This window comes from Galeopterus variegatus, unplaced genomic scaffold, assembly GCF_000696425.1.
Source record: "Galeopterus variegatus unplaced genomic scaffold, G_variegatus-3.0.2 Scaffold8429, whole genome shotgun sequence".
In the NCBI taxonomy this organism is placed as follows: Eukaryota; Metazoa; Chordata; class Mammalia; order Dermoptera; family Cynocephalidae; genus Galeopterus; species Galeopterus variegatus.
This window is the reverse complement of record NW_007734540.1, coordinates 58,209-81,925: the sequence shown is the minus strand read 5'-3', so window position 1 is coordinate 81,925 and position 23,717 is coordinate 58,209. Positions and strand designations below refer to the sequence as shown.

The 23,717-nt window shown below is 43.4% G+C and overlaps 1 protein-coding gene across 1 annotated transcript in view; it reads left to right on the top strand.

The window, feature by feature from the left end:
* Nucleotides 1-1,477: 1,477 nt before the first annotated feature.
* Nucleotides 1,478-23,717, top strand: part of DUSP10 (dual specificity phosphatase 10) — a 38,473-nt gene continuing 16,233 nt past the window's right edge. The window contains exon 1 of the mRNA XM_008592883.1: nucleotides 1,478-2,331. Coding sequence (XP_008591105.1) covers nucleotides 1,521-2,331 — 811 coding nt within the window. The 5' untranslated portion in view covers nucleotides 1,478-1,520. The remainder of the gene's footprint in view (nucleotides 2,332-23,717) is intronic.

Below are 23,717 nucleotides of genomic sequence, written 5' to 3'. Positions count from 1 at the left end.
GAAAAGAGGGCGTTAGATCCTTCTTTCCCATCCAAAGATGGGTGAGAGAAACCCGGGGCGGTGGGGATGTGCCTGCCGAGTGATGGGTGCATGCCCGATGTGTGCGCGCGCGTGTGCATTCCGCCCGTGACACTTTGGCTCTGTGTCAGAGAATGGTGACGGTCGTGTGTGTGTGTAGACGGGTGATAGATGACATTTTTCCAGACAACACTTAAAGTTCGTTTAGGTGAGCGGTTCTTGGCTCTTGCTTGAGGTTTGGTTTCTTTGCCATGTGCATGTCTAGTAGAAGGAGAGGACTCAGTAGGGCTAGGTTATAGAGTGCCCCTGTGCCTCCAGGGAGGAAGGAGAGGAAAGCACTGTCCCTTTGCAGGAGCCCTCTGAGAAGACTGGAGGTAGACCCGGTGGGCAGCGCTTCACTGCCCCCTTCAACAGCGACAGGCTGATTGGGAAGTCCATACTCTTGAAGGGGAGAATCTGTACCGGATTGAAATCCTATACAAAGCGGCTGCCTCCCATTGTCAGAAGCTCTAGGATGCATAGTCAGTGGGGTGCGGGGATTTGGGGGGGGGAGCGGAGTCCAAGTGGCCAAGTGGTCCTTTCCTTAAAGGCAGGAGTGGGGAGCAGTCAGTGGGATGCGGGGATTTGGGGGGGGAGCGGAGTCCAAGTGGCCAAGTGGTCCTTTCCTTAAAGGCAGGAGTGGGGAGCAATGGCTGATCAATCTGGCAGGACAGGGGTTTCCAGATCTGTTTCCTTGGCTTGAGACATTGCTTTAAGGCACCCAGTTTGTAGTGAAAAGTGGAAATGCAGATTAATTTATAAGAGGCTAAGAGAAAACATGTGAGTTTTAATATGACCATGTTGTGCTTTTCAAAGAAACTCAATAGAATGGAAAGCAAGAATAGCTCTTGGTTACAGACATTCACTTAGGGGGATACTTTCATTCTGATTTGCAGAAAGTTGACATTGACCCTGATGTATATTTAGCAACTGTGTATATCTGTGAGCATGCCCATGCTCTTGGTCATTGCTTTGCCTTTGTGGTGGTGAATTAAGCGGAAGGCATGTGAGTGCGGACACATGGGTCTTTCTCAGTTGCACTGCACTTCTGCCCAGGAGATGAGGCCCAGACAGATGTCTCTTAAGAGCCTTCCTTGTTTGTCTTCAGCTTTTCTAATTCTTTGTGCTTTTTACCTTCTCTAAGGCTGAACTTTGATGTAGTTCTGTGAAAGGTTGTTCATAAATGTTTACAACACTAAGTCTAAATTTGATCTTAGGCTTAGCAACCAGATAGATGGGGCCCTCAGGTTTGCATCCTCTTTGAATACATAAAAATGAGTTTCAAGCTTTGACAGTGGCATGTAAAGGGCATTAGAGCAACTTTGATCGGAGGCATGCAAAGGTCTTTCCTCGGGATTGGATGAGACTGCCTTTTGTGTCACATGACTTTATTCTTTCTCTCCCCTCCCCTTCCTTACAGACTGTCTTGAGTTCTTCTTGAATTGCCAGTTTTCAGCCTCCTCATGCCTCCGTCTCCTTTAGACGACAGGGTAGTAGTGGCACTGTCTAGGCCTGTTCGACCTCAGGATCTCAACCTTTGTTTAGACTCTAGCTACCTTGGCTCTGCCACCCCAGGCAGTAACAGCCACACTCCTGTCATCGCCACCACCGTTGTATCCCTCAAGGCTGCGAATCTGACGTATATGCCCTCATCCAGCGGCTCTGCCCGCTCCCTGAATTGTGGATGCAGCAGTGCCAGCTGCTGCACTGTGGCCACCTACGACAAGGACAATCAGTCCCAAACCCAAGCCATTGCTGCTGGCACTGCTACCACTGCCATCGGAACCTCTACCACCTGTCCTGCTAACCAGATGGTCAACAACAATGAGAGTACAGCCTCTTTAAGTCCATCAGGTGTGGTGGGCAGCCCTGTGTCAGGGACCCCCAAGCAGCTAGCTAGCATCAAAATAATCTACCCCAATGACTTGGCGAAGAAGATGACCAAGTGCAGCAAGAGTCACCTGCCGAGCCAGGGTCCTGTCATCATTGACTGCAGGCCCTTCATGGAGTACAACAAGAGTCACATCCAAGGAGCTGTCCACATTAACTGTGCCGATAAGATCAGCCGGCGGAGACTGCAGCAGGGCAAGGTCACTGTCCTAGACTTGATTTCCTGTAGGGAAGGCAAGGACTCTTTCAAGAGGATCTTTTCCAAAGAAATTATAGTTTATGATGAGAATACCAATGAGCCGAGCCGAGTGATGCCCTCCCAGCCACTTCACATAGTCCTGGAGTCCCTGAAGAGAGAAGGCAAAGAACCTCTGGTGTTGAAAGGTAATGCCCCTGCTCCCCACCTGAGCACAGTTCTAATTAGCTGGGTTCATTTTGGGTTTTCTCTTGGAAGTGACAGCATTCTCCTTACCCTGGCTACCAAAGACCAAAATAGACTTTCTTCTTGTCTTACCTTTCATGCCCTTTCTTTGTTATGTTGGTATAGTAAGGAAAACCCAGCGGCATTGAACTGGAAGCCAGAAGAGCTGGGCCCTAGCCTTGATTTGGCTTCTAATTTGCATTATGCAAGTCATTTCACATCTCTGAGACTGTTTTCTCATCTTCCTAAAAAAGGGGCTTTATACCACCAGCTGGTATCTCAAGTCATGTTTGTTTTGGTAGCTCTCTATTTCAATCAATAACTAGTGGGGAAGTTATTATCTCTCAGACTTCACCAATGCTGATGGAACAGAGGAAGCAGCAACTGTGGTGAACTACGAGGAAACCTACAGGTACCTGTTATTTTTGTGGGAAATTCTTCTTTCTCACCTCTGATCAGCTTGGCTTTTATACGGTTTATAAAGTGACCTCCAAGAACAACAGAGATCCTTATTATAAGACCCCATAGAGCACGTAAGTTCACCAAATACATCCATTCCTCTGCCAGAGCTCCAAGGGGACGGAAACATTTTTATCAAACATTTGCCAGTCCATTTTTCTTTCTGGCCTGACCTGACCACTGTTGGTATTATGGCTCCTCCCAAGGTAGAGTGGTGGGTCACTGCCCCAGTGTACTGAATGCAGAATAACTCCAAGGTTAGTGGGGCTGCACCCCAGCAGGAATTAATTACCTACTCTTCTCTGAGCCCTTCTATACAGTACAGCCTAACCTAACAGGGGAGTCCTCATCTTGTGCCCAGCCCAGCTGCACCTCTCTGTCCTCTGGGGCACCATGCATCACTCCTCTTTGGCGTCCTTCACCTAGTGAGAGATAGTCATTTTCTTTCTTTTCCCTCTCATGTTTTGAGCCAAGATACACAGTTCCTGAGTCACATCTTTAGCCAGTCTCTTGAAGTGTGTTGACCAAAGGTGTTGCTTGGTTCCTTTGAACACTTCACATATTTAAGTTGCAACTGACCATTTGGATGGGCGAGTTAGTTACTTTGTCTTCATGGGACAGCTTTGCTGTTTTCCTTCTTGTTTTTTTGCTGGTGCTTTCTGCCTTTTGTTAAGCAGTGCACTTGGAAATATCATTCTGAACTCCTTCAATGTAATGCCCGCTTCCCACCCTCCACGCTCCTTCTCAAGCTTGCTTTCACTGGACTCAACTACCACAAAGATATGTCTTTCCTTAGGGCAGGTGGGCTCTGATGGGAAGGAGAACATCATAGAATTGTATGCAGAGAGTTCCAGAAGCTCCCAGGCATTTTTTTGTTGTTGATCGTGGTGCATGTTCTTGGGGTCTCAAGTATGTTTGGATGTCCTCTGGGTAGCTCTGTGTTGTACTGTTTCTGTATTCTTGTCTGGTTAACTTTGAGTGATTCCCTGTAGGTTTACTCTGCTACTGTTCTCTCACCATGATCTTGGCTTGTCTCTTCTTTTTCAGAAAGAAGAAATATCATCTACAAATTTCCCATTTGTTATAGTCAGTCTTGGGGAGCAAGGAGAAGGGTAGCTAACGGTCTTTAAGAAGGTGGCAGCAGTACCCATGTTGGTCTCTTTTCTCATGTTGAGTAGGTTTTCTTGATAAGAAACAGGCTTTTTGTGTCCGCGTGATCTGAGGAAAGGTATCAAACACCTCAAAGTAAGATGACCCTGGACTTGAACTTGAGGGTGATTAGGAGGAGTTGCAGATCCTACCCTGGTCTTTAAGAAGGTGGCAGCAGTACCCATGTTGGTCTCTTTTCTCATGTTGAGTAGGTTTTCTTGATAAGAAACAGGCTTTTTGTGTCCACGTGATCTGAGGAAAGGTATCAAACACCACAAAGTAAGATGACCCTGGACTTGAACTTGAGGGTGATTAGGAGGAGTTGCAGATCCTACCCTCTGTTTTGCAGTGGGCAATGTCACATATACAGGTGGCCTGCCAATAACTGAGAAATGAATCTCCTGGTGCTACTGATGAAAGTGGGGTTCCTCTCTCCTTTCCAGTGGATGCAGCTGAGACTGAGCAGTCTGGGCTTGTCCTCGGTGTCAGAGAGGAGGTTGCCTCAATAGGGCGGGGCGGGACATGCTGCTGACCTCACCCCTGGGCGCCCTGGGCGGCCGCTGCGAGGGCTCATCATTTTCGGGTTGGTGAGACATCGCTGAGGTCGGCTTGGAAGACACTCTGGTGGTAGAGGTTGGATTATTCGTAGTTTTTTGAGCTTTTTCTTCAAGTATCTGGGAATTTTGTTCAGGAGCAAAAGGGTCTGTAACTTACTTTATCATTATCTTGCTATTTTGGTATCTTTTAGGGGAATGACCTAAACTTGGGACCAAGATGAAAAAGAAGGGAAAGAAATGGGTCAGGATTAGAACGCCCTTCATGTGGGGGTACACCAGAGGTTAATGCCATAGCACGACTGAAGTGAAGGGTGGGGTGGGCATCCCTCAAAAGGCATGGCCAGCACCTTCTCCCAGTCTCTTGAGTGGGTCAAGCAGACATTTTGGTCAGGCTTTTCTTCTGAGACTTATCTTAGTGACCCTCCCTTGGTGATCTAAGACTGTATTTCAGCAAGACTGGTAGTGGTACCACTTTGCAACGAGTGATATTTGCAGGGAAGATGTGGTGATGGTGGTGGTGTGGTAGTTAGAATATAAGGTGGGAACTTCCAAGGCCTTGTTCATTTATGTTCAGAGATTTCACTACAATCTCGGGTAATTTATGGCTGGCCCATCTGATTCTCTGGCTTATGTTTGTAAACACTGGTTGCTACCCTCCCTGTCCAAGTTTCATGTCCCCCTTTTTCAGTGCCCTGCTCTCCATTTTTGGTGCTGCCTGTCAAGTCCAGCGGCTGCTCTGTTGCCATTTTAGTAATGCTGTGTCAGGCTGGGAGGAAACTGATCAGAGGTACAGAAGCCCCTGGGATTAAGTTACTGTTCTAATTTACAGTCCCCTCCCTGTTGGTGACCTATGTCTGAATCCATGCTTCATTTTCTTCTAAAGAATAGATGGCATCAGACCTGTGCTTCTGTTCAAACTGGCAAAAATGATCCAAATGAATAAGTATTTAGGGATTTGTGAAGTCTTCTAAAGAATTGCAATCTGTTTTACCCAAAGGTGATTTTAATCAACCAAAACTTGGTTTTTAGCCAAACTTAGTAAGAAGGCTGGACAATTCTGGACCCTCCATAATGAGAGCTACCATTTTTGCTATAATGTTTGTAAGGCTCCCTTTCTTTTCAGCAAAGTTGGGTTCAGGGGAGTAATGTGTCATTTACCTATGCAGGAAAGGGTACTGCTGCCGCCTTCTTAAAGACAGCATATACTTTAAAAAATTTTATTACAAAAAATTTTCAAACATATAGAAAAGTAGAAAAGTGTACAGTGTACCCCATACCTATCAACCAGATTAAACAATTATATTTTCCCTATTTGCTTTCTCTTCCTTTTTTGTTGAAATGTTCTAAAGTATAGTATAGACAACATTTTAATGCATTTAGGTATGTTTAATGTTTAAATGGAATGTTTTCAATTTAATAAAGCTGGGATATTTTACAGTACAGTATGAACATTTTCACTCCTAAATACTTCAGTGTCGTGTACCCATTTTTGAGTGTTTTTCAAACTTAGAATTTCACTGTGGCTGACTGGCTGTCAGATCTAAGGAAAAGCTTCTCTTCCTCAGAGCAGGAGGGCCCCAGGCACCTCCTTGGGGTCTGAGTCTCCCTTTCCCCACTGTCTGTCGGAGCCTGTGCCTGCACTTGCTCCACGCTGTTACAAACAAAGACTGACTGCCATGATCTTGTCAGGCCTGCTCTGTACCAGAGGCATTTATTGGGGAACAAGGGAAGGAAAGGGCAGTAGTTTAGGCGGCTGACATGTAGGGAGGCTTCGATCACACAGGGAGTTAGATTTTTGTATTATAAAACTTTCCCTTTTAACTCCTGAGAAATGAGCAACACAGATTGCACTTTTTTCCCTAGTCAAAAAGAATTCTGAAATATATTCACTTGTAGAATTTATATACAATGTATATATTGTAGAGTTAAATATATGCAATGTAGAGTTTGACAAAGTGAATGGCTATTCTCAGAACTCAGGGACCATGTGAAAATATATATTCTTTCTGTTCCTGCTTTGTTTCAGGGTTGGAGGGAGAGGAGGGAACAAGAGTCACCCCCCCCCCCCCCCCCCCCCGGTCTCTCAGGGATGTTATGGGGATTTTTTAAGATATGTGAAATAAAGTCATATCTACGTTTACAGACTTTCTATTGTGATTCTGAACCTCTGGTTAACAGCCAAGGCTAAATACCAAATGCTAGCCCTATGGCAAAAGGTGGAGAAACTAAGGCAGGACTTTGGATCTAGTCTGCTTGAATTTTAATCTTGGTTTTTGCCTTACTAGTCATGTGCCCTTGGGCAAGTTGCCTAAACCCATAGTTAGTTGGTTTCCTCATTTACAAAAAGAGGATATAACAACAGCTATCTCATAGTGTTAGTTTAGAAATTAAATAATTTGTGTGTAAAATATTCAGAACAGTTTCTCATACAAGGCAAGCACTCTATAAATGTAGCTCAATGTTATTATTACTATTGATTGGACAGAAATGATAATGCCAGTAAAAAGGAATTTTTGGCTCCTCTTCCAAAGGAGTACAAATAACAAACTAGGTATAGCAGGGTGTGTGTGTGTGTGGCTATGGCCTAAAAATAACTTGGTGACTGTTACCTAATTTAAGTAGCATACAGTTGGAGTGCCAAGTAATTGCAAAACCATGTTGGGTCAAGAGGCCAGAGTAATTTGGGCATATCCTAGGATTATTTATTTGTAGGAGAATTTGTAAAAACGTGATGATGAATCTGTCCAACTAATGTCCCATAACTATATAGTGAAAGCATAAAACTCTTAAGCTTTGCTTTTTCTGGCCTCTCATCAGGCCGATTTATTTTGGGAGTAAGGATTGTAGTCCGACTATAAAAGGGTAGATGGCAGGAGGGGAGGGGGTTGATGAGCCTGGCTGGGATGAGATGGAGAGAGAAGAGGAGGGGTGAGCTGAATGGCTGCTCATTTCTATCAGCGAGTCCTAAACCTCTTCCCTGAGCTGCTGACAGTTGTTTGCACTCCCCCTGGGCTTCTGGGTCTGCCATCCTGCTTCCTAATTAAAGTGTGTGTGAAAAGGTAACCCTAGATGTGAGCTCTCTCCGCCAGCCCTGTTCTTGCTCCATCTGTTCCTCATGTGTGCTCGTCAGAGTGGTATGTAGCTCACTTACACCTGGGTTCGAATCTAGCCTTGGCTGACTGTGGTTGTCCTTAGGCAACTCAAGTGACCTCTTAGGTCCAGGTTTTCTCTATTGTAAAACAGGGCCAATTTCAGCATCACAGGATGAAATAAAGTGCGTGGCACATAGATGACTCTCAATAAATTAGGCCCCTGTACCCCTATTCCTATGTCCTTATGAACCTCTTACTTTTTGATGGTGGCAGGGTGGCGGGGGACAGGGATGATGAGCTGCTCTAAGCACAGTACTGTGGGAGCGTGTTAACTGTGAACATTCTAACCTTACCGACTCAGATCAGTTAAGTTAACCATCTGGTTTGTCAAGGACATATTCAAGCAACTCTTCTCCTGGCAGTGGTAAATAATGATATTAAATTAGAAAAAGCAGGATGGGGGAGGAAACTAAGTAGGTAAAGCTGTTTGCTGCCTAATTCTGTTTTCAAAATGTGTGTATAGGAGAAAAGAGAGGGGAGAATGGTGAATATGTCAAATTTTCTATGTGATCCTTAGGCAAACCCATCTGGAGATGTGACAGAATCACAAATGCAGAATGACTCTGGCACAACCTTCTGTTGCATGCACCCCAGGGGCTGGGCAGGAACCTTTAACCAGTAGCAGGTCCTACTTCCTTAGACCCTGTGTTAGCAGCAGCCAGTCTGCATGCCCCAGCATTGCTGGAGAGCAGTTTGGGCATAAAAATGTGTTATATTGCAGTGCTTAGGCAATTAATCCAAGTTGGTTTAAAAAAAAATACACACAGACACATACTAAGGGTAGAAATTCTAATCTCAGGAGAGGTCCTCTCATCTTTTTTTACTGAAGAATCCCAGCTTTCAGAATGGGAAGGAACTTTAGATGTCCCCTAATACAGTAGTTTTCACTGCAGGCTGTTCATTGATATCACCTGAGGGCGATTTAAAACCTATGATGCTCAGTTCCACCTCCAGAGATTCTGATTAAACTGATCTGGGGTGCAGCCTACACATCAAGAGTTTTAAAAGCTCCCCAGGTAATTCTAATGTGCAACAGTGTTTGAGAAACATTGATCCAGTCCAGTCTCCTCCTTATGCCCTTATGGAAATAGGGCCTAGAGAGGTTTATAACTTGTTCAAGGTCACACTCATGATTAATTTTAGTGCTAAAGTAGGTCTTGCCAGGTCTATAGATTTGGGTGTGTGTGTATTGTTATCTAATAATAATAGTATCTAATGCATAGCACAAAAATATAAAATATTCATACCTTTGTTCTTGAATTTTGAGATTTCAGTCTAGAACTAAAAGGACCGAAGTCTAAGGACATTTGAAACCAGTAGCTCATGGTCCGGATATTTACCTGGGTCTTAGAAATATGGGTCCGATGTTAATATTGGTTTAATTCTGACTTCTAGGGAACTTAATGGTTTAAGGAAGAGCTGAAAACCTGGATCAGAATGTACCCATACGCAAGCATCTCAGTCCCTATCGTTTTGATGGGTGGTCTCCACAGCTGTACGACTTGTACGACCTGAGATTCATTCATTTTTTGAATGCCCTCTGTGTACCAGGCACCAGCCTGCAGGCTGGGGAATCTGCAGTCACAGCATTCATAATCTAAATGGTAGAGTGAGAGCACATGTGGACGAGACCAGTCTTCCAGATCCTTTCTGCCTGGAAGTTCCTGTTCGTGTGTCAATTCTCCATCCTCTTCGGCCACCCAGTCTTGTTAGGGAGCAGTTGTTCTCCTGGGAAATACATGTTTGCATTTTTTTCTCCTTCTTTTTTAAGAAACAGCCTGCCCTTTTCTAAGTACATTATGGACCGACAGAATTTCTTTTCAGTGTCTTGATCCGAAAAGAAATGATTTGTTAGTTTTTAATGGAAAAGGACATACATGAGCTCGTTGTGCCTGTAAAGCTCGGGCCAGTTGGCTTCCTCTGTGCGGTGGAGTGGAACTGGGTAATTTGGACCCCGCTAATTTTGTACATGTTGCTGATGGGAACAGGCCTGCCTTTATTTTCCCTGCATGCTGTCTATGGAAAGAGGATGTGCTAAGCAAACAAGCTTTGCAAACATATTTCAGAGACAAGGTTTTGGCCTACTTAAAAAAAAAAAAAAGTGTTTGCAAGTACAATTTAAAACCACTCTAAGGGACAAGGCTAGGATGAAAGCATAGTCTGTGATTTCAAAGCCTGTGTTATTTCCCCCAAACCATGTGGGTCCCTCTTTGGCAAATTTTCATTGGTGGTGTTTCTGTATTTTGTATGCTCATATTCAGAGTATAATCTTACTAATTCAGCAATCTTACTCAAAACTGGGGGGAAGAGAAGACAGTGAGTAGAACCACAACATAGATTTCATCGTAAGACATTTTAAATAGATATTTATATTCGAGTTGATGTAATCTTCTAATTATGAAGCATTTGACTCTAGATGTTTGCATGCATAACCCACGAACAAGATCTTAGCATCGTTTTTTTTTTTTCAGGTTATGTCAGTATCATTGTTACTTAAAAGCAAGCCCACCGCATATTTTAAACAACTTAAAGGAAAAGGAACCTTGAGCTTATGCTTCTGGATAAGGAAATGAGCTGTGCAGGCCTGGTACTTTCATGTAGGATAAAGGCTATTACCCTGTGCTCTGCCTCTGGCAAAGTGGAAGATCACTCACAGGAGGAAAAGTGTTTGTGAATTTGTCAAATGATCTATGTTGCCCTTAATGTTTTATTTGTAGTGAAGGTCGACTCATGGCCCCTTTCTGGCCCCCAGACTTGACCTTAATGAAAAGCAAACCAAAGCCCACTCTTTCTGAGCTTCCACAAAGGCTTTTCGTCTTACTGCTCCAGAGAGGCCCCTGCCAGGCATCTGCTGCCCATTTCTAATATCGAGAAAATAGGGGAGATGCCCGGTCCAGGGGTAACGTCAGGCCTGTCGTCCCTTTGAGGAGCTTAAACCTCTCAAGTTATAATGTGAGCTCAGCTGATCTCATTTTGTGTCCCGAGGTAAGTAGGCAGTTACCACTTTGTGTCAGAACATCATGATCTGGTTCTTTAATACCTTATATTTATTCTATGGAAGAAATAATCTCACATTTTTTGAATCAGAGCCCGAGGTCCACTACTCTTGGCCTAAATAGTACCAGCTGTTGCTACTGGCAAAAGAGAAGAAAAAACAAATGGGGGCGAGGGGGGGGCCATCAGGGGGAAGGAGAGAAAAGAGCAGTGTGAGGGCAGAGGGCGCTTGCAGGTGACAGCAGCATATCAACCTGTCCTCCAAGCTCCTGGCCCTAAGTTCCAGGCCCCACACCATCAGGGGGAAGGAGAGAAAAGAGCAGTGTGAGGGCAGAGGGCGCTTCCAGGTGACAGCAGCATATCAACCTGTCCTCCAAGCTCCTGGCCCTAAGTTCCAGGCCCCACAGTCAAGACTGTGTTGTTGCCGTGGGTCATTACGTATCTCTGCTTCCCTCTTGAAATAAAACTAGGCACTGACGGCTCAGAGAGCCTCCCCTGAAGGGAGAGGAGACATTTTCTTGGGTCTTGTATCTCTATTCTTATTAAAATACTACATTTGCATGATAAGATAAGGATGGCTCTTACAGTTCTAATGAAGTGATATTTTAATCTGACAGTGAAGCATCATTTAATCACATATAACTACTCTGGGTCACACCAACCTATCATCCCTAAAATTAGAAAATTATTTTCTAGATAGTTTGAAAAAAACAATATCTACTGAATGCTTTCTATGTGCTGGGCATGGGCTGTCATACATGTATCTTATCTAGTTCTCAGAGCAGCTCTGTGAGAGAAGTTTTATGTCTCCAGGTTTACAGATAAGGAATCTGAGGAACAGATTAAATATTTTCTCATGTGTTGTTAACTAGTGAGTGGGAGAATGAGAATTGAAGCCCAGTTCTTAGGATTTCAATGTCCAAGTGTTTTTCTGGCTGGCCACATATTTATTCAGAGTGAGCAATACATCTCATTCCTTGTGGTTGCTGTAGCTGTGCTTTGTCTCTGAGGTGCCTTAGTTCCAACACCATCTACCTTCCCCCGTTTTCTTGTGTATCCTCAAGTGAAAAATTCCAGTGCTAAAAAGAGTAGCCCACTCTCAGTCTTCAGTGTAGAGCTGTCTTCCTGGTGACATTGCCCCAAATGATATCGCAGCCTTTGGAAATTTTAAGTATTGGTCATGGCAGAGTTTTTTATGGAGTAACAAACTGATCAAAGAATCTTTCGAGAACTACGATAATTATAGCAGTTAAATGATATCGCAGCCTTTGGAAATTTTAAGTATTGGTCATGGCAGAGTTTTTTTATGGAGTAACAAACTGATCAAAGAATCTTTCGAGAACTACGATAATTATAGCAGTTCACATAGCTTTATGAAGTGTTTCTTTCTTGTATACCAGATTCTGCTATAAGCATCATATCATAATGACACTCCAGTTTATATATGAGTGACTGAGACTCAGAGAGGTCCAGGCACTTGTCCAAGGTCACTCAGCTGGTGCATGGTGGGGTGTAGCACTGTTATGCTTCTGCTTGGGGTGTTTTTAATGCTTTACCCTTAGAACATGTTCTCCTAGTAGCCTGTGGGTACAAGAATGATGTTGCCTTCTTCTGCACTTATTGATACACTCACTCACTTTCCAGAGTGGGAAGTAGACGAGAAAGAAGAAAGACAGGTACAAAGTTGGGTATAGCAAGAAGGCATATGTGGTGGGCATGTATGCCCACATCCCAAAGACTCTGATGCCCAAAGCTAGCCGATTGCTTATGCTTTATATTCATTATCTGTCCTATTAGAGCAGATGATAATGCTGACTGTAGTTTTTTTACCCTCAAGTATGTGACAAAAGAATCTCTAGAAGGTTATTATTACTCTTTGGGAAGGTTAATTCTCTGGGATAAGTGAACAGAGATCCGATCAAACTGTTTTTACTGTTTTCTCCTCTCCTCACCCATCTTATCTCTATTCTTCCCTTCTACAGTCTCAGCCTACAAATACAGCTTGGGTCATCTGGAGGTGTAGCAGGGACAGATCCTGGGAAAAAGCACAGTGAACACCTTTGAAGAATAGTGCAATGGACCCAGGGAACCCTGTGTTGGAAGCAGCATTCATTCCGGCAGAATTCTGTTTCCTGATTTCCTGACAGGGCACCCAGCTTCATGCAGTGAAAATATGTGGCCGTCCTCTCAGACATCAACCATAAAATTTTGTCATGTCACTCCTAACATCTCAGGTCCTCCGGTGGTAGGATGGGGGGAGGAAGACATGAGTGATCAAGGTGGTAGAGTTAGTGAATGGAGAAGAAAATCTAAAAATATGATCATTCCTTAGTCTGAAAAAATAGAAATAATCAATTTTAAGAAAGTTTGAAATACATTTAAGGATATTAACTTCCTTGGTTATAAATTCTCATGTTTACCTGGGAAGGTGAATTTTCTGAACCACAGCAACCTGCAGGATGACTTTAGAGATGTTGAAAAACTAAGTCTATTACAGTCCCTCACACAGCAAGCATTCACTCACTGTGTGTTGAATTAAAAAAGGAAATTCTTCATGGAGCATGGTACCACAGAATTGGAAGAGACCTTACTGAGCCTTTGGTCCAAGCATCCCATTTTATAGATAGGGAAACTGATTACTTACCTAAGAGGATATAGGCAGCTAGTAGCAGAGCTGGCATAGGATACGTGTTTCCTAACTCTTAGTTCAGAATTTTTTTTTTTTTTTAAATCCTGGCAGGCATACAATCCTTCGGTTTGTATCTGAGTTGTAATTAAATAAGCAAATCTTGTGGGTCCAAGTTTCGGCTGGATCACGCCATGATTTCTTTCTCTTTCCCTCCCAAATGAGCTTATTAAGTGACCTTCCGTCAAATGAGCCATCTGAGGTTCCCTAACACTTGCAGTCGGCCTTCCTATTAGGAATTTGTATATTGTCTTGCAGGGGGAATATAGTTTGGAGGCCAAAAGTATAGATTCTAGAGCCAGGCTGCTGAGTTTGAATTCTGACTTTGCCATTTACTATAATTATGAACTTGAGCAAATTAACTTTTCTGTGCCTCAGTTTCCTTGTCTATAAAGCAGGGGAGGGGAATGGCATTTTTCCCATGGGATCAATTGAAGATTAAATTAGGTATATATGTATAAGTGCTTTAAATAATGACACATAATAGAAACATCTATTTAAAAATTTACCATAATTATATTATTTAATATCTACAATAATAATTTATTATCTACTTATATCCAAGGAATATATATGAGTGATCTAGTTCAATAAACAATTTGACGTCACCACCAGTGAAATATAAGTAGGAAAGACTTTTCAGTGTTTGGCAGATCTTTCTGTTCAAAGGTTTGGAAAAACTCAGTGTTTCTAGAGTGGTGAATAGATACGTACATAGGTATTTTTTTCTGAGTCAGTGCCATGCTGGAAAACTAACTATATGCTATTTCTCTGTAAGGAAATCTTACAAGACTAAGTCTTAGAAAACACTCTTTATGTATACCCATTGTTGTAATACTAAGAACATTTTAGAAAGGAGAAAAAATGATATGCTAACCTGTCCTGATGGGCCTAGTTTCATTTTTACATATTCTCTTCATGCTTTACCCATATATGTACATATTTTGCAAAGTTTCTCATACAGAAACTAAAATTCATTTTCACTTTATATTGCATGTACTTCGCTTCCTGTTTTGTCATAGATTTTTTTCTTTAATGCTGTTTTATTGCCCCATTTTACTTAACTAATATGCCTATTAATGGAAATTAAGATTGTTTCCAAATTTTTGATCATAGGAAAGAAACCTCTTGAGGGAATCCCTTGTTTAGAATCTTCTCCAACCCATATATAGAGGAATAGGTGCTAGCTGCTGGCTAATTTGGGCTTATTTTTTCTTCCCTAATTCCCTTTCACTTTTTCATTCTTGTATTTCTCTCCAGAATACAAGAGCCAACTGCCTGTCAAAGTTGTGAGTTTTTAGGGAAGTCCTTACCCACGAGCACAGGCCTTTGCACCCATCCCGAACACGTGTGTATAACACACATACTCTGAGGCATGTGCCACACGTCTTGGGCTTCTCCTTCGGTGGGCAGAGTGAGGAAGTTTGGAAGCACCACTCAGCACTATTAAAAAACAGAAGCTATTGTGGAAGTGAATGGTCTGTCCAGGCCAATAACAGCTCCTTGTTTCATAAATATGAGTCACTCCCAGTTTTATGCTGTTGATAAATGCTTTGAAAGGGACAGTAAAAACATAAAGAGTTAGACTTTGTGAGATGCTGAGTATATGTGTTTATTGCCCACCTCCACCCCCCCAGCTGTTTTCAAATCCTGTTTTCAAAGCTGAAGGCTTCTGAGTGTTCACACCAACACAGGCAGCAAGAGCATGGCAGGATAGAAGCACAATTCCCATTAGTTCTTTTTTGCCTAATTGAGGTAAAATGCCCTTTAAATAGGAGATAATTCTCTGCCAAATAATTAGCTCATCTTCCTTGATAAAATATGTGAATTAGATTAAATTTATTATAATTAATCTTGCATATTATGTAAAAACGCATTCATCTGCCCTCATGAGGTGAATCTCTTCATTCCTACCTTGAGGGTAGCTAGGAAGCCCCACCTCTCCAGGGAGAGTGGAGGGAACTAGATGGATGCTGGGGTGATGGTATTCGGGCAGCTTTCTCTTACATAGATTGAGAAAAGCTGATTGTGAGACACCACCATTCAAAGGCACAGAGCTTTAATATTATTACCTGTATTAAAAAAAAAAACAAAAAATCATAACTTTGAGAACACTTTGGGGCCTGAGAATCAGATGCTCTAAAGCTGCCTAAATAATTACCTTGAGGGCTGGCAGGTTAGCTCAGTTGGTTAGAGCATGGTACTGGTAACACAAAGGTCCAGGGTTCCATCCCTGTACCAGCCAGCCACCAAAAAAAGAAAAAAAACTACCTTGAAATCAATCTCCTACTAGTGACATTCTTCTGGATTCACAGTGTAGATCTTTTCCAGGGAATGGAGTGGGGCGATTGGCTGGGTACGGTTAGCTTGTGGCTGGGCAGTGGCTCTGGAAGGTCGCCTGAGAGGGTGAGGTGGCTGCTCGATGAATCAGTAAGCCAAAGCTCCTCCCTGCAGTTTTCTTTCCTCCCAGCTCCCCAGGCTCTCAGAGCTCCTTCAGATGTCTCCATCTGGCTGCATACTGCTTTTGGGGGTCTTTTCCCCATGAAAGCTCTTGTCCATGACTACTTTATTTTGCTAGTGTTAGGATGTGTGCTGGGGAGATGTGGGAGAATGGGAGTAGATGAGCATACTGTGGATAATTGATCAGAGAGCCTCTCTGCTCCAAGTTGAAGTGTTTCTTTTCCTGAGAAGAGTGGCCATTTGATGTTCGTGGGAGCCTACTGATGTCTTAGCTCAGTGTGACTTGTAGTGTCCTTAGATTTTAGTGATTGGTCACTACCTCTGTATCTGTGCATGCACACACAAGCACACAAACACTTTAGCTAACATTTGTAGAATGGGGTGACTATGGCACTGAGCATTTATTCATTTACAGGGGATAGCAACAGTGTTATTTCCTCTAACTGCTGTCTAATTTGGAAGCCATGAGCCACATGTGACTATTAAGTATCTGAAATGGGGCTAGTCCAAACTGAGATATGCCATATGTGTAAAACATACACAGAATTTGTATTTCAAAAACTTTACATGATAAATAATGATTACATGTTGAAATGATATTTTAGACATGTTAAAGGAAGTATATGATTAATGTTAATTTTATGATTTTTTTTTCTTTTTTTTTTACTTTTTTGAATGAAGCTGCTAGGGGGAAAAACCTTGTTACATAGTACCTTGCATTACATTTCTAAATGGTGCTAATCTGTATATAGTAATAACAGTATCATTATCCCCCTTTTTAGATGAGGAGACCAAGGCTGAGAGAGGTTAGGTAAGCTGAGTGAAGTCACATAGCAGAGAGCCAAATTCAGACCTTTCTGACTCCAGAGACCACACCCCTCATAACTACAAAGTTGTATAATAGAGAATTTGTCTGTCTTTTGTCCTTGGTTCCTGGACAAGAAACCCTTTGGAATTTTAAATTCTAAACCCTTAGAATTTCCAGAGTGATGGGAGTGTATTTGTTACTCACACTGGGCCTCTTGTATTACACCTGAGTTTATGCTAACAAGATGACTCAGGACAGGAGTTGATCATCAGAAAGGCCAACTGTGTGATTAGAGGGTTGGGGCTTTGTATTATTCCAGCCTCCTCTGCAGAGGAGAGTGAAACTGAGATCAAGTTCAATAACAAGGGCAATAATTTAATCAATTATGCCTAAATAATGAAACCCCAGTAAAAACTCTGGACACCAGAGCTCAGTTGAACTTCGTAGTTGGTGAACACATTGATGTGCCAGCAAGGTGATATGTCCTGATTCTTCAGGGAGAGGGCACAGGAGCTCTATGTTCCAGACCCTTCCAGCCTTTGCCCTGTGTGTCTCTCCATTTGGTTGGTCCTGATTTGTATCCTTTAGGGTAAAAGTGTAATCATATAGTGCTTTCCTGAGCTCTGTGAGTCATCCAAGTGAATTATTGAACCTGAAGGGTTATAGGAACCACAGAATTTGTAGCCAGTTTGTCAGAAGTTTGGGTGGCCTAGGAACCCCTGAGCTTGTGGCTAGCATGTAGAAGTGAGGGCAGTCTTGTTGAGGGACTGTCACCTCAACTCATGGAGCCTGTGCTGAGTCTGGTCAGTTGTGTCAGGGTTGCATTGCAGTATTGCAAGAATAGACTGCCTTGCATCTGGATACATGTTTTAGGGCCACAGTGGTTGAAAGAGCTAAATGCTGTAACTCAACTTGCTTGTTTCTCTAACCTCATATCCTTGGTGACTGGCCAGTTTTATTCTAGACTTGGAAAATGACTCCGTCTTTGAGCAAGTGCTCTTGACCAGTATGCTCAGTCTGGAGGCTGGTAGTCCTCTGACACCTTCATACTCAGTATTCTCTGGGCTGCAAACTTTGAGGCTCCCTCCGTCTCATCTCCCAGACAGCATCACACAGAGTGGTGGTGGCATACAAGTGTTCTTCAAGAAGTTCATGGAAATATGAATATTATCTTTTCACTCTGTTTTTCATGAACTTTTGGAGTACCTTCATATGTGTGTGCTGGCACCTCTTTGATACCAGGGATTCTTAAATATTGATGTTGGGATTGAGTTCCTTATAGGAAATGGATGCAGGGAAAGGACATGGGTAAGAAGTGTTTTGTTTTCTGTCGTTATTTCATAATCATTTGCACTGTCTGGAGTCATACTTTTGTGGTGTGTCCCATCACATAGCATAAACAAGGCATTCAGTCAATTGGTGCCTACTCTTTAGGGGCTTTCGTTTGGAATTTTTAGCCATGATCCCATGTGTTTTCTTCTTCTGTTTTGGTTTGGTTTCTCCTACTCTGCTTAAAATAGACACTGCCTCTTGTCTGTGTTCCTGCTAACCATTGCCCTTCTGTTGGTGCTCAGGCCGAGCCCTCATCTGCCCACTTCGGTCAGCAACTCCTAGAAAGTTGACTCCTATGCATGCATCTTGGGGCCAGCCTGGAAGGCAGATTTCATGGAAAGGACAAATGTAAAATCTGTAGTTACTATGAGGGAAGTTTCCTTTACCAATAAAATCTAGGAATAAAACAGAAAAGGTTTGGGGGTTGTAAAAGAGGCCTCTCAAAACTGCCAGTATGACTTAATTTCTTTCTAAGGAGGGCAGCCCAGGGCACTTTCCACACTGCCACTGCACCAGGCTTGCTTTGCAAAGGGGTTCAGTTTTAAGATTGGGGACAGTTCCCACCAGGTAACTGTTAGGCAGTTCTCCCTGCCACTCTCAGTGAGTGTCATTCCCAGTTTCTAAGAGCGGTAGAGCAGATTCATCAGAACCAACTAGAGAAGTACAGACATTAGACATCCTCTTCCAGCACGGTGCCCCTAAGCCTCTCACATTCCAGAGGACCAGAAGCTCCAAGGATCCTTTTCTGTCTTTAAAGAGCACCTTAATGCACTATACCCTTGTGAGAGATCTAGAGCAGTAACAGCCCTGTTACAGAGAAGAGGAAACTCCTGTGTCTGAAGAAAAAGCTCTTATGACATGATCGTGTGATTTAAAACAGCCTTATGATTCAGTAACTTGCCCGAGGGGCACAGTTAATAAGAAGGATAAGAGGAACCTAGAATTCCTGATTTTAGATGCAGTGTTACATCTCTTCAATAGGAGGCAGAAGAAACAGGGCCACCTGGGGTGGTGAAGATGCCTTTCTGAATCATCTGTTGCTGCTTGCCACGTCTAACTAGGCAGGCCAGCTAGCTCAGAGGGCCAAACCAGATCTTGCTCAGTGTTGTGCACCCAGTACTGAGTGCTGGACCCCCAGCCTGTATTTGATGCTTAGTAAATGCGTGTTGAAGAGAATTGAGGGCCCCTCCCGCTGTTCACTGACATCCTGAGCCCCTTTTCTCTGTCATGGCTGCTTCGTCTCCATCTCTGCCATTCATCACTCATACAGAATGTGCAAGGGAGGGGCAGGGAGAGGGGAGAAAGGGTTAGAGCCACCAAGTGTGATTTGTCTTGGATCACAGCCCTCCCTGGGGGTGCCCATTTGTCACATTTAAGGCCTGGCACTCCTGTAGTTTGCCTCTTCCTCATGAGCCTCATTGGCCCTCCTTCCCAGCCTGGCAAATGTCAGGATTTCCAAGTCTTTGTGCAGAACCCACCTGCCTGGTCCTGCACCTGCCTTGCATGAGTCACAGCCAGATGGCATCATTCAGGTCAATCTTCCGTGTGTTCTTAAAACATTTCCTCGGCCAGTCCTTTTGCTAAATTTCCTTTAATGTTCTTCCATTGCTCTTTCCCCCCTTCAGATTTATCTTTGGTGACTATTTCTTTTTAATCTCCCAAATCCCCAGCATAATGCTGAACAGCACATAATAGGTGCTTTACAATTACTTGGCCCCCTCTCATCTCATTCCGATGTTTATTTAATCTAAAAATATCTAATGAGCACTTACTATACAAAACAGATGCTAAACAGTGAATACTTAGTTTCTATTAATAACTACCATTAATAGCTCATTTAATTCTTGCAATGACTCTATTATTGCCTGTTGGTGCTATTATTAGGTGCACTTTACACGTTAGGAAATTAGGGTACAAAGAGGTTAAACAAATTTGCCAAGATCATACAGGAAAGTTGTGCAGGCAGCCTGACCTGAGCACATTGAACTGTTATGCTCTATTTCCTCTAAAACAAATAATATCTCGGCTTTCATGGGGTCTGTATTTTAATCACAATGATGAACAAGGAAGAAATAAATAAGTAATTTCAGATGCTGAGAAGGGTTCTGAAGACAGTAAAACGTCAAAACTTCACGATATTATGAAACAGAGATATGGGAGGTTAGCTGTAAATTGAATGTCAGGGAAGACCTTTCTGAGAAGACCATATTTGATCTGAGGTCTGAATCACAGATTTGAGTCTAAAGGGAAACAGAACTGTTTTTCCTGTTGTATGCTTCTCAACACAGAACACTTCTGTAGGGACTTTTCCCTACATGCCTGGCAGTTCTCTAGCAGACACCAATTGGGTGTCCTACAATTTAACTCAATTCTGACACTATCTACCTGGAGTTAGAGTCAAACCCCACAGATTGAGAGCTCATTCCCACAAGACTGCCTCCCCACCAGCCCACTTCAGATGCCAGTCACCAGCCCTAGGTTGTGACCTGTGCCTCTGACCAACTGGCTATAAATCAGGGTTCCCACAACCCCCTTCTTGGGTTTGATTAATTTGCTAGGATAGCTCACAGAACTCAGGGAAATATTTACTTACATTTACCCACTTATTATAAAAGATACAAAGGTTACAGATGAACAATCAGAAGAGATGGATGGAGGAAGAGGCACAGAGCATCCATGCCCTCTCTGGGAATGCAACCTTCTAGGCACCTTTCCGTGTTCAGCAATCTGGAAGGTCTCCAAACCCTGTTCTTTGAGAGTTTTCTGGAGGCATCATTACACAGGCTTGATTGATTACATCACTGGCTATCAACCTTCTCTCCTCTCCTCCCCAGAGATGGGGGGGTGGGGCTGAAAGTCCAACCCTCTAATATGGACCCTATATTAGTCCGTTTCTGTTGCTTATAAAAAAAAAATACATGGGACTGGGTAATTTGTGAAAAAAACCCAAAATTTATTGCTTACGGTTTCTGAGGCTCGGAAGTTCAAAGTCCAGGGAACACAGGTGGTGAAGGCCTTGGTAGCGGCAACAGTGATGGTGGGGTTGGGGTATCACGATGTAGAAAACTGTGGAGCAGAGAGAGTGGAGCAGAGAGCATAACCTTCTCATTCACTCTCAAAGCCCTCAGAACCACACCCTGACCACCATTTTTAATCCATTCACTACTGCATGGTCCTATAATCTAATCACCTCTTCAAGGCTCCACCTTTCAATTACCATAATAGGATTTCCCACCCTCTTAACAGTCACAGAGGGGGCCAAGTTTCTAATACATAAAACTTGGGGAACAATTTAAGCTTCAGTGAGTTTTGGGAGGACATAATTCAATCCACTACAGACCCCTAGTCATCTCATTAGCATAAAAAAGATGCTCATCAATCTGGAGACTCTAAGGGTTTTAGGAGCTGTGTGTCAGAAACCAGGGGCAGAGACCAAATGTATATTTCTTATTATATCACAGTATCACAGTGAGGAACTATGGGAAGGGAGTTCTGGAAGGAAGGACAGCAGGTGCAAAGGTCCTGCAGTGGAAGCAGGTCACCCAGGCCTCACACCGCTGATCTCGTTCATGCCACTGTTCATCTATGGGAAATATTTACTTACATTTACCCACTTATTATAAAAGATACAAAGGTTACAGATGAACAATCAGAAGAGATGGATGGAGGAAGAGGCACAGAGCATCCATGCCCTCTCTGGGAATGCAACCTTCTAGGCACCTTTCCGTGTTCAGCAATCTGGAAGGTCTCCAAACCCTGTTCTTTGAGAGTTTTCTGGAGGCATCATTACACAGGCTTGATTGATTACATCACTGGCTATCAACCTTCTGTCCTCTCCTCCCTAGAGATGGGGGGGTGGGGCTGAAAGTCCAACCCTCTAATATGGACCCTATATTAGTCCGTTTCTGTTGCTTATAAAAAAAAAATACATGGGACTGGGTAATTTGTGAAAAAAACCCAAAATTTATTGCTTACGGTTTCTGAGGCTCGGAAGTTCAAAGTCCAGGGAACACAGGTGGTGAAGGCCTTGGTAGCGGCAACAGTGATGGTGGGGTTGGGGTATCACGTTGTAGAAAACTGTGGAGCAGAGAGAGTGGAGCAGAGAGCATAACCTTCTCATTCACTCTCAAAGCCCTCAGAACCACACCCTGACCACCATTTTTAATCCATTCACTACTGCATGGTCCTATAATCTAATCACCTCTTCAAGGCTCCACCTTTCAATTACCATAATAGGATTTCCCACCCTCTTAACAGTCACAGAGGGGGCCAAGTTTCTAATACATAAAACTTGGGGAACAATTTAAGCTTCAGTGAGTTTTGGGAGGACATAATTCAATCCACTACAGACCCCTAGTCATCTCATTAGCATAAAAAAGATGCTCATCAATCTGGAGACTCTAAGGGTTTTAGGAGCTGTGTGTCAGAAACCAGGGGCAGAGACCAAATGTATATTTCTTATTATATCACAGTATCACAGTGAGGAACTATGGGAAGGGAGTTCTGGAAGGAAGGACAGCAGGTGCAAAGGTCCTGCAGTGGAAGCAGGTCACCCAGGCCTCACACCGCTGATCTCGTTCATGCCACTGTTCATCTATATCGAAGCTGTGTTGAAGCTATAGAATCCTAAAACTGGTAGAAACTTAAAGACTACTCAGAGTCCTGGTTTAAGAGAGGTGTAAACAGGTGTCACAGCTAGAACCCAGCATCACTTTGGTGTGGGAGGAAGGGCTACCTTTAGAATCCTCGCTGCCAAGGCTTCTGTCACCCTGTGCAATGTTAGGCATGGCTTCAGGGGATGTGGCTGGGAAAGCTGACAGTGCCACGTGAGGGGTGCATCCCAGGTCAGCTCTCCATTCCACGTGTCCCAGCTTGAACTGACCATTACTTGGCTGGCCCTCCATTTAGCCTCAAGTCCATGTTGACAATATATAATCCCAGCCCACCTCCTCCGAGGCAAGCAGGCTTTTAATGTGTTTCATTTTCCCCTTAATCTCAGAAGGTGATCCACCCAGGTGGGGACATGCTAGCTTTTGACCCGATGCAACCTTGTATATCTCTTAGTGCATGGAGCCCTTGCCTGGCTGCAGGCTGACCTTTCCACACTCAGCCCTCATGGGGTGGTCTAACTGTTGGACATGGCTGGCTAGGTGATCCACCTGTAAGGACATCTCATGCCTTTTCTTTCTGGCATGTGGTTGTTTTTGCTCAGCCTGGCTGTGTTCTTGCCCAGCTCCGTAACTGGAGGAAGTTGTTGCTGTGCCTTTTGTGAACTGAGAACATTGGTTCAGGAAAACAATTCCAACTTTGATGCTGACATTTGATCCTTCCCCTACCACTTCCTGAATTCCCTAAGCCATGGCCCTTTGACCTCCAGAGCATAATAAAACACACAGCCTTAAAATCTGTTGTTTTTAACATGTGTTGTTTTGGGCATTCATTCAGAGCAAGTTGAGATGCATAGGACATTTTTGGCTGTACATTTCCTTCCATACGTGATGGAACCCAGCCCAGGTTTCCTGCTTCTCCTCCCACCTCTTTTCATGGATGTTTCTAGATGACCTTTTGTGAATGTAATTTCCAGTGGGAATGTTTCACAGTAGAAATATGTTCTCCCTTTAGGCTTGCTCTTGACATTTTTAGAGATTTATTTAATTGGACTTTGCTTAAATCCCGATGGGAAACATACTTTTGCTGTGAAGTTGTGATGTGTTTAATTTGGGGTCTAAGATAAATGTCGGTCCTCAGGGGA